This window comes from Thunnus albacares, chromosome 21, assembly GCF_914725855.1.
Source record: "Thunnus albacares chromosome 21, fThuAlb1.1, whole genome shotgun sequence".
NCBI lineage: Eukaryota > Metazoa > Chordata > Actinopteri > Scombriformes > Scombridae > Thunnus > Thunnus albacares.
Genome location: NC_058126.1, coordinates 22,981,757 through 22,998,283, shown reverse-complemented (window position 1 = coordinate 22,998,283; position 16,527 = coordinate 22,981,757). Strand labels below are relative to the sequence as shown.

The following is a 16,527-nucleotide window of genomic DNA, read 5'->3' as shown; positions in this document are numbered from 1 at the left end:
ACAATATCATCCCTTCACTGGGCTAGCCTGCCCTATTCTGTCCAGGACCTGAAGGGTTAAACTGGGGAGGAGAGAGACGTGAGCGCTGTGTCAAGTGACATAAAAGACCGGAAGTTGTCCAAGATTTCCATCAAAATAAAAGCGTGCGGGTTTTTTTTCTTCTCCTCCCCCCACTAATAATAATCATGATAATAATAAAAATTAACGAGACTTGCAAGCAAGTATAACAGGATTCAAACACCACGATACATTTCATAAGTGAAGACTCACCAAGCCAAGGGCATCACTGATTAGTACAAAGGATATAGAATTACTTAATCATCAACATAAAAATACTTAAATACATAATGAAACTAACCTTATCCCATCATCCTCACATGCTGTTGTCTCAACATAGTCTAAACACTTTTGTGCAATGTCTTGTCTGCTATCTATCTTTGAGTTTTGTGAGATTTTTAAAAACACTTTAACCTTCATCCTACCAATGTATTTAACATACAAGAACTACAGACTGAATAAACTACTGTAAGAAACAACCATCATAGCAAAATGTTAACTGATTTCCTCTCAAAACATTATTAGTTATGTAATTAATGTCATGTGAAAAAAACAGATTATTATTATTTTAGGAAAGTTACGGTTAATTTGCATATTGTGTAAAATGGAAATATATACTTTTCTTTAATACAAATTGCTGCTTTTATCCCAAGTACAATATTTTCACAAAGCCTTCAAAATGACTGACAGAGTGCCCCTACCCCCTGATAGTGTGTGATATTTTAAATTAGCCAGACCCATGGCAAACATGAACTCAATGAATAGTTCTATCTATTAGGTAGGATTAATATAATAATGTCTTTCAATGGCGCGATAATGATGGCAGCCGTTAATAAAGCTTTATTTTGAAAAACATGTAGCGCTTCCTGTCAGTATGTCTAACTTGGCATCGCAGGTTTGAGCTGCAACATCAATAGCAGCCTTCAGCATAATAGCGCTGCTGCCGCTGCGGGATCCTCCGGGGAGCGGACAGAGGGTGACGGCTGTGTCTCTGTCAGCCTGCCGTCACATGAAGCACATTTCTGGCTCTCATTTATTCCTCCTCGCTTTATCTGAACGGAAGGGCCTGTTTTAACGAGGAAAAAACAAACCCTGAAGGAGGTGACATGCCCTTCACTGCTTGGCGCAGTGAGTGCGCTGATCGCTGTCAGACGTGGACGAGGTAAAGACCGGAATGGTGCATTTAAATCTCTCTTTCTAACGCAGAGGAGCTGACTCGGTTTTATATCTGTTTTCGGATTATTTGCTGGGGGGAAATAACGACATTACATGCCCGATCGCAGAACCGGAGCGACGGGGAAATGCAGCACAGCGGGTGTTTGACTGCAGGTGGATGGCCAACCTGACGGTCCCAGCCGCCGCTTTGCTGCAGCTGCAGCGCTGGCTTCGTCCGGAGCTTTGAAAACAAACTGAAAACCAACAACAACAACAACAGCAACAACAGCAACAACAAAAAGACCAAATCAGACATATAAAACCGAGCCATGCTTCCCGGGGTCGGCGTGTTCGGCACCAGCCTGACCGCCAGGGTGATCATCCCGCTGCTGAAGAATGAGGGCTTCGCTGTCAAAGCCCTGTGGGGCCGGACGCAGGAGGAGGCGGAGGAGCTCGCCAAGGAGATGAACGTACCGTTTTACACCAACCGGATCGACGACGTGCTGCTGCATCAGGACGTGGATCTGGTCTGCATCAACCTGCCGCCGCCTCTGACGCGGCAGATCGCAGTCAAAACACTGGGTGAGTCCCTGCCGCTGCCGCTGCTGCCGCCGCCGCCGCCGCTGCTGCTGCTGCTGCTGCCGCTGGGCGGGATGGATGCTGCGGCCCTGGCGGGGTGGGGGTATGGGGGTATGGGGGCTGCTGCTGGGTGGCGAGCTGACAGACAGGCCACTGATACCTTTACTTGTCAACTTTGTGGGTTTGTTGCGCTGCAGTGGAGCAGACATAGAGTCCAGTGAGGCAGGAGTTGAGTTTATAGGTGTGGTTAGGGAGAAGGGCTTATTCATACCATGAGCAACTCCATACATCTCTCATGACAGCAGCCCTCCTTTATGAATCTGCCCTCTTGTCTGACCTATGCGAGGCTGCTGCTGTGCACTAGACTTCTCTTTCTTCTCTGTGCAGTAGTTGTGAAGCTCACTCTGGCTGGGCGTGTGTTAATACTGAGCACGGGGACTCCCTCTCTAACAAAGCAGCTGGTCAAACACTAAACTTAACCTGCCTTAGAGAAACTGACAGACTCAGGACTCAGGAAGAGAAGTCTGAACTCAGGAGCAGAGAGGCAACACAAAGGGAGGTTGTTCTAGTTTAAATCTGGAGCAATGCAGCTTATTTTAGAGATCACATTCAGGAGCTGCGGAGTGGCTGTGAAAGAACAGTGGCAAGGGTACTGAGCTGTACTCCACACAGGCTTTATTTACCCCAACGTTTGGCAGCAGAGCTCAGCTGGCAGGAAGCTCTAATAGGTCAAGTTTGTGACTGAGAAACTAATGGGTCCAAAGATGCTTAACATCCAGGGAGCAACTTATATTGCACCTTAGCTTCAGGACATTTGGCAGTGAGAATACAGTAAAGCTGCAATTATAATTCTCATTATTTTTTATTAATCTTTTGCTGTTCCTTAAAACATAATTTCCCGGAGGCCAAGGTGATGTCTTCAAATTGTGTGTTTAATTTACTGCCAGAACAGCTGGCAACAGATCTATTAGATTCACTGATCTAACCGCAGGATCCATTCAGTAGTTGTCCTGGAGCTTTTTATCATATCACATGATCTTCAGTAGCAGGTGGAGTTTGCCCAGTTGTCATGGAATTGTGTCCATGTTTTTCTGGGCACTTAAGGCAGAGTGTTGCTGAAAAAACTGTTGACAATAGAAACTCACCACACGGTCCATGCAATAGCTATTCTGAAGCTTTCAGTCGTATCACATGATCTTCATCAGTGCTAAAGAAGATCATCATCAATTCATGGATGAAAAGTCCATATGAAAATTTAAACATCTGGGCAAAATCTGCTGAGGAAGATCATATGAAAGAAAGCTCCAAAGTACTAAATGAACCTAGTGGTGATTTTTCTCTCATCATATATGAACTGGTTCTGTACCACAGCGGTCATCAGCCAAACAAGTGAGGGGGTTGAATGGCTGTTTCTCTAATGAGGGGGGTTGTTGTGACTGTCAATCACCTTCACGTCACTCGTCACACTCCTGGAGAGCAGCGCGACCTGACAGCAACAGGAGCGACTGCATTAGCAGTCTGAGTGTGTGTGAGGTACAGAGATAGAGGGAAGAGCAGTGTGTGTGTGTGTGTGTGTGTGGGGTGGGGGATTATGGATGGAATATGTCTTGTGACTGGACTCGACTGATGTGAATGTCATAGGTGTTATTACTGAGCTGCTTTTGACTTCAGCTGAATGTCATGGTGTGTTTTTTTGATCTCAGGCGTCACCTCGTGTTTCGGCATTTACAGTCGAGGCTCTTTTATTGACATCAAGGCCTCATAATTAGCGAGTTAAGTTTGAATTAGAAGCGTTGGATAATGCTACAGACTATAACCTGGTTGAATTGGGTGTGTTTCTAAAGGGCCTCCTCACACTGCTGTTTTTGAGAGTGTCCGTAAAGCAACGTGACTCCCAGTGTAAACATGTAACTTCTGCCTCGGCATCCCAGCATGAAGATAAGGCCACTGTGGCTCCATTCATTCTCACACTGCTGCCTTGTTTGCTCGTTGGCTTCAGTAAATTCTGTGGAGTGGCAGCGTGTGCTAACAAGAGGGACATGCCCGATGTACAGTAGACAGTGTTTGTTTATAGCATGACCACACTAATGTCAATGTATACACTATGTGCACACGCTAAATCATAAGCAAGACTAACATGTGCACATGCTAACACGCATTAAATCTCTTCCCTGTTGGTTAGTGGATAAGATCTAATTCATGGGACTTCTCTTTATTCCCTTTCCACATCTTACAGTGTTTGTGATGGAACTGTGTGAAGTTTGCACAAGACTGCTGATCAGGAGCCATAATCGCTAATTGTGTCCCAGTGAACTTGACTCAACCTGCTACAAAAGCAACTTGTCAACAGCCATTCTTTTTCTCTTTCCTCTGGGCTGGTTTCCTCACAGCCTGTTCCTTCCCACCCACCTCTCTTCCTCAGCCGCCGTCACCCAGCCAAGTCTGGGTCCAATCCTATTAGCGTTTTGTTGGATAACAAACATAAAACAGTGTTTGCAAATGGCGCAGAACCCAGACTCGATGATGAAACCGTGTCAGAATACAGTATGTGCTTACAAGACCCGCAGCTAGAGTAGTGAGGTAGGATATACAGTATCGCTGGGGTCATTTTAATGGATGAAAATCTATACGTTAATGTATCCATGGCTCAATATCATGTATACTATGTTGTTCTGATGTAAGGCTGCAACTAACAGCTATTTTTCTTCATTGATTAATTTGTTGATTACATACGCCATTAATCAATTCATAATTTACTCCATAAAATGTCAGAAAATAGTGAAAAATGCCCACTCAAGAGCTAAAAGTGACATCTTCAAATTGCTCATTTTGTCCAACTAACATTCCGAAACCCAAAGATATTTACAGTGAGAACAGAGAAAAGGTTTTTAGATGTCAGCATCTGTTACAAACCTCTGTTACAGTGTAATAAAGGGTAAACTTCACATGTAGAAAGTAGACACTGAGTGGTATTGCTGTAATTTTGAAAAAATCTTGTGTGATCATCTGCTGAAATGAAGTTAGACATCAGCAGATAATTTCAGTATCTTGCATCACTACAGCACACAACGCCTCCAGGAAAGTCTTATGCAGTCATGGTGGCCCACTGGGTATGAGAAAGCCAAACTAACTTCCTCTTGTGCCAGGGTGTGTGTGAACTGATAGTATTCTGGCTTATTGCTTAACTCATGAGGTGAAGCTGATAAGTGTGATCAGACTCCTTCAATATAGGAATGTGAACTTTGCCTTTGTGGAGACAATGAGCAGTCGTTTGTATTGTTTTTTTTTTCCTGCTAAGCACCACTAAGAAAAAATGTTGTTGGACGAGCAGAATTCAATGTTAACCATAGGGACACAGAAGGAGGAGGAAAATGGAAAAACACTGGTGCAAGCCAGCAGCACGTTCCACGTGTGATTCAGGTTTTACCCGAGTAGGTTTGTCCCCTCAATCCAGTTAAGTCGCTGTCATTACAGCAAACCAGTCAGTCTTGTTGAGCGGCGTCTCTCCTTCCACAGGGATTTCATTCACAGTTTTTTTTTCCTTTCCTTTCTCTGTCTCGCTACTATGGCATTCCTGAGGCGTCTGATGTCACTCAGGCTTTTTCGGTGTGTTGGGAAGCTGGTGGCAGCAGAGGGAATCTCGCACTTTCTGTTTCCACAATCACACACACACACACACTCCAGTCTTCAAAGACACACATGCTTGAGCCTGAAGCATTTCTTAGCCATCAGCTTGTGAAAGTGCGATTTCTTAAGCAGCAGAGGAGGCTAAATCTGTATGGTCTATTTTTTTCAGATCCATTTGAATACATTAGCATTTCCAGCATTCAGACTGGCTGCTGTGTATGTCAGAACCTTATAAGATACATTTTAGTATGGTAGATTGTAAGTTTCTCAGTAATTAAGTGTTGCTGTAGAATTAGTTATGATCTTTTTTTTTTACTGTGACTTAAAGCAGCGTCTCTTTAATGTTTTCAGAGCTGCAGGCTCACGCAAAAAATATAGAAGATGGACATTCAAGTGTATGTGAAATGCTTCAACTTCTCAAGCGTCACCTTATAAAAATTAAAAACTGTATCCAGCTCCAATGTGGTTGACAGTCAATGACATCTCTCCCTATCCAGAAAATATAATTAAAGCTGCTCTAATCAATATTTTTATAGTAACGATGGATCAAATGACTGTGTGTAATGTGATAAGGGTCGCTCATGGTGATGAACCCACAGCAAATTATCACCTAATTCTGCAGTTTCCCTCAGCTCTCTGGAGCTTTTCAGCATCTTTTAACTCATTGTTTTAGTTTTACAGCTTGCAAATTTACTGTTTTAATAGTTGGTGGGATCCAAAACAGAGCTAAAAGCAGAGTAACAGTTGGACTTATATTCACCATGTGGCCAGAAACTCTAAATGAATGCTAATGTTGCTCTTCGTCTGCTGTGTGTGTAAATAGGCTGTTTGCTAACACATTCGTCATATTAGCTTGTTTACAGCTCATTGTCTTGCCTTTAGGTGACCACAAACTCAATTAATGCAGGTTTAACAATAGCTTAACAGTTTGTTCCTGGTCTTGGAAACAGTAACTTGACAAAAGAAAAAATATTACCTCAAGGTCCACTTACTAGCTTTTTCCGGAACTTCCAAATACTTCTCACAGTCATCCTTAGCAGATAGAGTTTGCTCAGTTGTCATGGAGATTAACTATGGAAGTTACTAACTCAGTTGTCATGAGCTATCTCCATGACAACTGAGCTGAAGAAGACTTTGAGATGTGGTTGAAAGCTCCAGAAAAACCTATGAAGTGAATATTGGTAAAGAATATGTTAGAAAATTAACATAAAGTGTAATTTGGATGTTTATAAATGATGCTGGATGCTCTTGCTGGATGTACAGTTTAAATCGATTAATCTGCTGATAAGTTTCTCAAGTAATCACTTAACATTAACTTTTGATATATAAAATTTCCTAAATAATACAAGATTCTCACTGCAATTTCCTCAAAACACTAGATTATGACGTCAAACAACACTCCCAAACCAAAAGTTTCAGTTTAGTATCACATAAGAAAAAGAAAGGTAGTAAATTCTCACAACTGAGAATCCATAACATGTATAATATAGGCTAATATATGATCAAAATATTTGCAGGTTATTTTTGTGCTGAGCAGCCAAACTAAACATTTCAACTCTATTTTTGTTACATATGTTACATAAGGTTTTAAAATCTCTTGATAAACTTTCACTATATTCTTCCTGCTGTGTTGGGCGTATGTGGGCAGATGCTGGGAGGGCTGAACTGAGAGCTGAACTGAAATGTAATACCAGCAAGAGTTTCAGGTGCACTTACTGTCCCTTTATGTAGTTTTGTTCTGACGGTGTGGTGAGGAAGTAGTGAGAAAGAAGCCCTTCAGCTCAGCCCTGCATGACCTACAATAGAAGTGGTAGCAGTGAATGTAGCAGTGAATTGTACTTTATGACGTTTGTGTAAAATCCCCTTTTTTGTTGCAAAATATATACAATTGTGAAATTAAACAAATGCTGTAATGTAATGTGTAATGCTGGAACATACACCAAAACCAGGGAGTTAAAAAGGTCAAGTAGCACTGCATATTGCAATAATGACTGAGCCCACATGACTACTGAGGAAACTGACTACAATCGAGTGTTTTTCAGCAAAAAATGATATCAATCTGATTACTCATAATGAGTCTATTAGTATGTCAGGGTCAGTTCATGCTATTTAAACCAGACACATTTCTGTGTGTGTGTGTCACACAGAAATCAAAGAGCCATTGAAAGGCTTCCTCAAACCTTTTTAAAGTATATCCAGAATGAATCTGATCTCTCATGCTGGTGATAGAGGCTATCAGGTATCAGGTCAGTGTGAACAGAGCCGCACAGCCAGACGCTTGCTCATCCCCGCTGATTGGACCAGACTGTGCAATCTAAGAATAGCATCTAATGCTCATCATACTCCAATAATATTTTGAAGCACAGTAGGCGTTTGGGTCATTACCCAACCTCCCTTGCATCATAGACTTTTGTAACCTCAAAGCTTCACTAAGGGATATATTTATAAGAACAAAGAGTCAAATGACTATGTGTAATGCCAAAGGAGTTGGCAAGATGTGAGAAACCCTCAGAGAATTATCACCAACTCTGCTGTTCTTTTCAGTGTTTTTAGCATTTTTTGGTTTGGCATCACAGCCAGCAACTGTTTACTGTTTTGATTCAGTCTCACTGCTCTCATCGCTAATCAACCTAATTTCTAGACGCACCACGCAGCTGTTTTCATCAAAACGTTCTGATAAACTGACATTACCTGTCTAGCACCAAACAGCAATCAAAGTTAGTGGTTAGCTGGTGAACATAGTGGAGCATTTAGCAGTTAAGGAGCCAGATATTTGGTGGAGACCAAAAAAGGAGAGTGAATATTGGACTTCTGGCCACATTCACCAGGTGGCCAGAAACATGACTTCAAATGAATGTTGCTCCATGTCTGCTGTATGTGTAAATAAGCAAGACACCATAACAACTTCATAAGGTGATAGTATGTTGTTTTCAGCTTGTTGTGCTTCCCCTAAGTGGCCAAAAGAATCATTTAATGAAGGTTTACAGACACTTAACCTGATGCGCCAGATGGTTTGTTACAGAGAACCATCTGAGAATTCGCCCTTGGAAACTGTTTGGAAAAGGACAAGCGCTTTCAAAAAATACTTGGCAGGTGATTGGATGAACCATCTGTCTACCACCATCTATTCTTGCTATCATCACACCTGTAGCTGCCAGTAGTTCCTCATGGGATGTTGATTGGTCTGAACCACTGTTAGTTTGGACACAAGCGTGTAACTTGAAGCCTGACAAGATGGATTCTTGCGTGATCTCGTGATCTCACAAATCCAGCTGCCTCGCAAGGTAAAAATATACTACCTAATTTTGTTACAGTGTAGTGCCCCAAAATTCCTCACCAGCTCACTGTTGGTGTTTTGAAACTCAGCTTGAATACTGTTGGGAGCTGTAACAAAATCAGGAAGGGTGTCTTTAAGTTGCCTCAGGACGATGACTATGATGTTGCCTGGCCTACATTGTTATTAACTTGGTTATTTCATGTTAAAGATGATATCGGAGAATGAAATTAAATGGCAGTTTTAATTAGCTCGGCTTGGTTGGAATATGAGGCTGGCTTCCTCAGGATGAGTTTATCTTGACAGCCCGGCCGTCATGGAAACTTTAAATTAGGTTATGAAACTCAGTATTTTATCACTACCCTAATGGAAACCTCCTGTAATGAACAGTCACATGTCCACATAGGGCGACAGCCCTGGCACACTGACTCAAGACCTGTTGGCAGTCATTAGATGGATATTTTTTTAAAAGTGCAGAAGGTTCACAGCGGATTCTACCTTAGTTTAGGTGTTATTTATAAGTCTTTTACATGTCATTCACCAGCAACCATGTATACGTGAATAAACTGAGAGAAAACTGACACCATGCAGACTTTAAAACCCAGCAGTGAGCAGAATAAGGTGTTTTGAATGATTTAGTAACCTGATTAGTAAGTATATATACCAAGTATTTAGATTTATTTAGGTGTCTCATAATCAAGATGAGAGCTTATCTGGGATAGAGGAAACGGCATGACATCTGCATGAGTTCTTTTTTGTTGACGTGTATTGAATTGTGGTAAACGTACATGAGCACTCTGATGAGTTCTCAGACACCTGCTCTGAAGGGCTACCCAAAGGCAAAGGGCTATTTATAACCTGACTGAAAAGGGCAAGCAGGCGTCATCATAAATGCATGTTCCCACCACTGATGCTGTTATGCAACTGCACTTCCGACGGGTGATGAGCTCTTTGGCAGCCCACTGAACTTTTTTAAAGGGCTAGTGATCCCAAAACGTGCAAACTGATTGACAGTATCCCTAGAAGGATTAGAAAGTTATACTGTAGCCATCTGTATTCTGACATAGGACAGTCTTCATTTCCAGTATGTTTTTCAGAAGATTGAAATGTAATACAGTGGACATGACATTTAAGTGAAATTCAAGTTGAACTGAAATTTGAATTCTCCTTACTTTTTGTGCAAGGAAATATTTTTCAAATAGGATAAAAATGTTTTTGGACATATTAGTGGAAACAGCATTAGCAAGTGATTTAAGAATCGCTTGCTAACATTTGCACTGATTCTTACTTTTTGCTTCATGTTCTTTCACCTATTGACTCATTGGCAGCTTGTGCATGCTCAGTGCTGTGTTTGTCCTGCATTATGGAAAAGAGGGCTTGTGTTGGTTGTCTCTCTTTCATGGGTCCAGTTGTGGGGATGTTGACTGTCTAACTCACAGCACCAGGTATCTCTGTAACCTGAGCAATGTGTACATTACTCTGTGATTCAAATCACAACAGAGTAACGTAGCGACTGACCAAATCACTGATTTGACTAAGCAATGGCTAATATCATCAGCTGTTAAGTGCCAGCCCACACAGATATTACACAAATGAAACTTAAAGGTGCAGTGTGTAGGATTTAGTGGCATCAACTGAATACCCATCCCCTCCCCATCCCCCTCCAAGAATGTAGGAGAACCTATAGAGGCCACAAAAAACACAAAAGGTCCTCTCTTGAACCAGTGTGTGGTTTGTCCATTCTGGGCTACTGTAGAAACATGGCGGTCCAACATGGTGGGCTCCGTGGAAGAGGCGCCACTCCCTATGTAGACATAAAGGGTTCATTCTAAGGTAACAAAACCACAACGATTCTTATTTATGAATATCATATTCCATTTCTGCCAAGTCTGTTCCATTAGATGCCACTAAATTCTACACACTGCACCTTTAAATTTGTTCTTTTTTGTAATTACAATTTTGACTAAATTAGTACACAATTCAAAACACCAAGGATACTGTTTTCTTGGCAAAAATGAATTTTAATTCCAGTTCAGTTTTAATAAGGAATACACACATGGCAGCATTTTCCTATGACATTAGATTAGCGAGATGAAGCAAGAAACTACTTTAAACTTTTAGAAAAGCAACGTCTTTGTCCACTTATCAAGCACACACTATTGCTAAAAGCAACTGTGTTCAGTCAGCTCTCATTATCAGACATTTTCTTCAAGCCCTAAACACTAACCACAAGTTAACTATGACTCACCCAACTTAATGTAACCAAGCTTGACTTTTCAGGAAGCCACAAAGGCTGCATCACCTCCATTTTCTTCAGTGTGACTCCGCTTGCATTCATGAGTGTGAAGGAATTGGGGCCTTTGGGTCGAGCTGTGTTTCCAAGCAGTTTTGGTCCAGATGAATTAACAACCCCCTTAGACGGAGTCAACCAGTAGAATGTCACAGATAGAGAGGTACGCTGCCATTCCCAGGCTTTCTGCCTCAATGTCAGCGCTTGTTTTTCTTTTCACCATGAGTTTCCCACTGGTTCACGTTCATGTTCTCCTGGATGTCCATTAACATGCTAATGACGGCCTGAGAGCGTGTGTGTGAATGAGCGTGCGAGAGAGAGGAAGAGACGACGAGGAGCGCTGAGGAAGAATAGGGCAGAGAAAGCTTGTCTTCCTGTGAAATTGCCTTTGTGTGTCAGATGAATGGTGGAATGGGGGAAGCTCTTTCAGGCCGTCGCCACGCTGCGCCGACAAGTGAACATTCCTGAAGAAAATGGGAAAGTAGAAGATTTCTCCATCCCCGCCCCCCCCCAAGTCCTGCTTTTCTTCTGCATGGATCCATAAGGAACTGTTGTGTGGTGTACTTTGGGTGCAGGCTTTGGTTGAGGAATCACATTGTGTTAATAAATCCAAGGGTGAGAGAGAGGGCAAGCTTTTGATATGGAATTATTTCCATTAAATTCAAAGGATGGATTTGAGGCGAGCTTTGAATATTGAATAATTCTGCATTATTAAAACTGGAGTCTTCATGAAGATTTTTTATCTATTATTAAATTTTAGCAGTGGAATGAAGGAAAGGCTTTCAGCAATTATCTGCTTTTTGTGAAGGGCTTTAAGCTGACAAGAATTTATTTAGAAAATTTCCACAACTTCTGAACTTAATGACAAAAAACTGCCTCTGGTTGGTAATGATGAGTGTGACATTTGAACCCACTGAGACTACAGTTATGGCCAGCTACTAGAGCTGACTGATATGATTGAGATCAGAATCATCATATCAATGTGGATATTTTCCAATGTGGATATACAGATAGGTGACAAATGAACGGAAAAACCATTGTGTCTTAGGTGTTGGGCCAACAAGAGCCTTCAGAACATTCATCTGCTGTTTGGATGGTTGTGTATAGAGCTAATGGTGAATTCTAGCAACATAATATTAGCCCAATAATGGCCCAACCCAACAGACGTGAGGCGTCAGAAAATTCGTTTTTTTCATAGAAGAGGACAACCAACACAGCATTTGGGATGTGTCCTGACAAAAATACCAGTAGAGTGCTGCTCTGAAACCCAAAGTGTACATATGGTGAAGAGAAAGAGGAATTATGTTTTAATTTCAGTGAACCTGTAATCATTTGACTATCACCCTCAGTCAGGAGCATTTAACCAAATTAAGTGAGTTCACCTGCTGTTCACCTGCACACTCACACTCTTTCTACTGTCTGGGACATGTCAAAAGCAAAAATATCACACAGTTTGATCCAGTTATAACAAGTCGCTGTAAAATCTCCCATACTGCAGGTGCTCAGTTGGGTTGAGATCTTACTGTGACGGCCATAGAATACGACTGGCATTGTTCTCAAATTCATCAAACCAGTCAACAAGTGTCTGTATTATTATGTTTCTCCAATCAATCCAATCACTTATTCAGTTCCCTCCCCTAATTTGTCACCCATCTATACATCATGACATGTTCAATGTATGCAAAACACATAAAAAGTTTGATGTTTAAAGCAATGGACTGTGCTCCACTCTTGTGTTTTACATGAGACCAACTCTTCATGCTGTATGTGTAGAATAGAAATGTGTGTGACAATAACATAAAATCACACTATAATTATATGATTCAGCTGGAAATCATTAAAGCTCAAAATTTGTTCAAAAAAAGATAAATTCTTAGCACAAGGAAATTTTCCACTGCTTTCAGCCACATCATGTGTCCTACATCAGCAGATGGAGTTTGCCAAGTTGTCATGGCGATGATTCAGTTATCATGTGACCTAAGTCTGGCCGTAAAAACTTGGTGATAGATGACCACTTGTTATCACATATCACTAAAATTTCATACTTAGGTCACATGATAACAACTGAAGCATCACCATGGTAACCTGTGGCTGAACGCTAAGGAAAATTTCCAGTAAGTGACCTTGGGCTTTTTTTTTTGTCAAACAGCTATTTCCAAGGTAAATTATGAATGAAATATTCAGTGAATGCCCGCTGCCAGCCCTACCAGTACCAGCAACTTACTCTCATATTTTATGGATGAATTACTGCTTGTACTGCTCTTCATCAGTGTAGTTATTATAGAGTATCATGTTATGACGTGCAGAGCATTCACTTGATGGTTTTCCACCCTGAAATATTTCACTGATGAGACTATTGAAACACGCCCACAGCTGAGCTAACATGAAAGCAAAACAGAGATATAGTACCTGTGTGATCAGCTAGGGTATTGGGAAATCACTTGTGCAATATTTTCATCCTGCACAAACACATCAAGTAGCGTGCGTCTACCAACATGTCATGTATTTTCCACTGCTGTCGCACACCTCGGATCATTTTCTATAATGTGTTGCTGACTGGTGCATTGTGTCACAAACTTTAACTGGCTCTTTATTTTCTGTCCCCAGCTTATATTGTGTATTCCCAAGGTGAAAGTGTTCCATAATAGGGTTGCTCAGATGTCCTTTATGTGCCAGTGTTCAGGAATAGGCCTGTCTGTGTTTCTTAATTGGCCATCAGGGACTGAGGACAAGAGGCAGCAGCAGATATGAGAGCAGGGAGGCGGCGGTACTGTCGGTCAGGGCTTCTGATCGAGAGGCGTGTGCCCCTGTTCTTCCTCTGGGACTGACACTGTTACTCCAATGTGTTTTGAGCACAGTTTCTATGTGTTGGGGCTTTTTCAGGTTAGATGTCAATGATCTGACATCAACTGAGTGAATTTAAGTTTTAAACTGCAGGGTAAAGGGTAATACAGCTTTACAGTCGAAGCTGCAGCTGCAACAGGAAGTGATATTTTGGTAAACCGCAGTGAAGTGTGTCTGGCTTCCTGTTGTGTGTGCAGAGGAAAACAGTATGTTTTTGTGTGCAATTGAGGAGTCTTCTCAATCACTTCCTGCTAAAGACATGCAGAAATGTAACCCTCTACCATTACTTCTTCTCATGTGCAAGAGAGACATGGAATATAATCTGCTCTCCAAGAGAAAGATGAATGAAATGCTGAGCAGGTTTTGTCTCTAAAGAAAAATAAACTCACCCTTCTCGCTATCGCTCCATTTCTAAAATGTCCGCTTGGTTTCAGGTTCATGTTACTGAACGGTTCATATCTCTTTCCATCCTCCTTATTTTTGACACAAAGAGCTGCCAGCTTGTCTTCATGCATGACTCAGTCATACTGAAGCATAGGGCTAAGTATATTCCTCCACTGACTCAACTAGCCGGTCAGTTAGTCAGCCACAGAGATATCAGGAACACGGGCGTATCTCCCAGTAGAAATAACCGGTGCTTGTTTTAAATAGAACTGATATCCTGGAAAAGAAGAGACATTTCTTTAGGTGCATATTTCAACATTTTGGGATATACGCTTACTCACTTTCTTTACAAGAATGAGATGAGTCTGCAGAGAGAGAGAGATGAACCCGAACCAAAAACAATACAGGTTTGAACTGTAAAATCAGGAGCTTAAATACACTAAAACACTCCATAGAGTTGAGTGGAACTGCAGAGTTCTCTCTGGATTCAACACCACCATTGACCTCTCTCACATTTCACACAGCTATCTGATCAATTGTTATAATAAAGATATTGATTAATGCAGCTTTAAGTACAGAGCTGGAGTGGTTAACCTAGTTGAACATAAAGACAGGAGGTAGGGGAAAACGCCTAGCAACACCTCTCACTAAGCCCACTAAGTAACACGTATCTCGTTTGTTTAATCCATACACAGAAAGAAAGGTAAAAATGTCAATTTATGGATTTAGTGGGCTGCTATATATCTTGACAAACAGCAGCTGGTTGCAGTGACTGTGCAAATAATAAACAGTTATTTGTTAAGAAATAGTTCCAACAAAGTAACGCAACCTAAAGCCACAAACTGTTGTTACATTTCTGTTTGATTCAAGAAACAAGACACAACATGCTGATCTTTAACTTTGGGGAGGACCATGCTAGCTGTGTTTAATGCTAATTTATGGTAACTACAATCCTGACTACAGCTTTAGACATGAGAGTGGTATCCATCTTCTCATTTCACTCTCAGAGAAAAAGTATTATTTCCCAAAATATTAAACTATTCCTTTAAGTCATTAAGCCAGCCAACTAGTGTGTAAGCCTACATGTGTCTGGCCTGCTCAGCCTCTTCAGTCTCATTACAATCCTGCAGGGAGCATGAGAACATGTGCTTCAAGGAAACACAATATACAACCTCAGGACGACAATGTGAGCCTAAAATGTGAATCTAAAATGACTCCCCATAAATAAGCAGTGCATAAGTTACAGTCAGAAGCCTAGTTATAAAGCTGATATTGTTTATGGCAGGGATCTGCTGTCCACTGTCACAGTATGATAATGAGCATCCAGATCAGGCTATCATGGAAACATGCAAACTTGTGACTTTGCATACAGTAGAGGTTTATCTGCTATTCAAATCCACACGTGCCGCTATAAACCTGAGTGGATTTCTTAGAATGACAGATGTGTCATGGCTGTATGCGTCAGTAATGACTACATACCTGGATCTCTGGGGAGTATTAGTGGTGGTACTCCACCAATATTGTTCTACCAAATGTTCATTTGTTTGAGTTCTGCAGAGAAAACCATGACACTGACACTCTGCTGTCTACCGGGAGTGTAGATATATTTTTCTGGTACATTTGTTTGTTTGTTCTCTGCAGAAGTGCTTTGCATTTTTCACTGTGTTTATCTCACACCCCAGAGGAGCCTCACATAAATGAATCATTGTATCGCTGCCCTGTCTGCTGTTACCCAGCCAAAGTGAGTTATATCCTCCAAAGCAGTTAGGAGACAGCCGGCCAAATCCAATTGTGGCAGAAACAAATGGCCAAAAAAAAAGGTATGAAAGGCAGTATTTCAACTCGTCACGTCATCTCAAAGGGTAGGAATGTGTCAGTAGTTAAGAGGTCATCTCAGTTGATTTATGTAACATCATTGTTGATCTCAGGCTCATGTTAGTGATTCAGAGCCTCGGACTGCAGACTTTCAGACTATTATGTGTCATGTCTCAGTAGTCACATAATCATAATTGTGCGGCGTGTCCAGCAAAGATTGTTTATGATCACAGGAAACACCGCTTCCCCTTAGCTATGATATAACTGACCCCAGAGAGTACATTTGACATGTTATATGATATTCTTGTTAGAATCATGTGTGTATTTCTGTAAAATAACCTGGAGCTGATGGCACTGCATCTTCATAAGTTCACTTAGCTTAGCACAACTTACTTAGTTACGTTTAGTTATGACTTGAAGTGAACCACACAAACTACTTCTTATGTAGAAATTAACTGTTACTAAATATTTAGTGAACCCCAGTAGCTGCCAGGTGTAATTG

At 41.3% G+C, this 16,527-nt stretch overlaps 1 protein-coding gene across 1 annotated transcript in view; it reads left to right on the top strand.

The window, feature by feature from the left end:
- Positions 1-974: 974 nt before the first annotated feature.
- Positions 975-16,527, top strand: part of gfod1 (glucose-fructose oxidoreductase domain containing 1) — a 31,008-nt gene continuing 15,455 nt past the window's right edge. Inside the window, exon 1 of the mRNA XM_044339586.1 lies at positions 975-1,794. Within this exon, the coding sequence (XP_044195521.1) occupies positions 1,542-1,794 (253 nt within the window). The 5' untranslated portion in view covers positions 975-1,541. The remainder of the gene's footprint in view (positions 1,795-16,527) is intronic.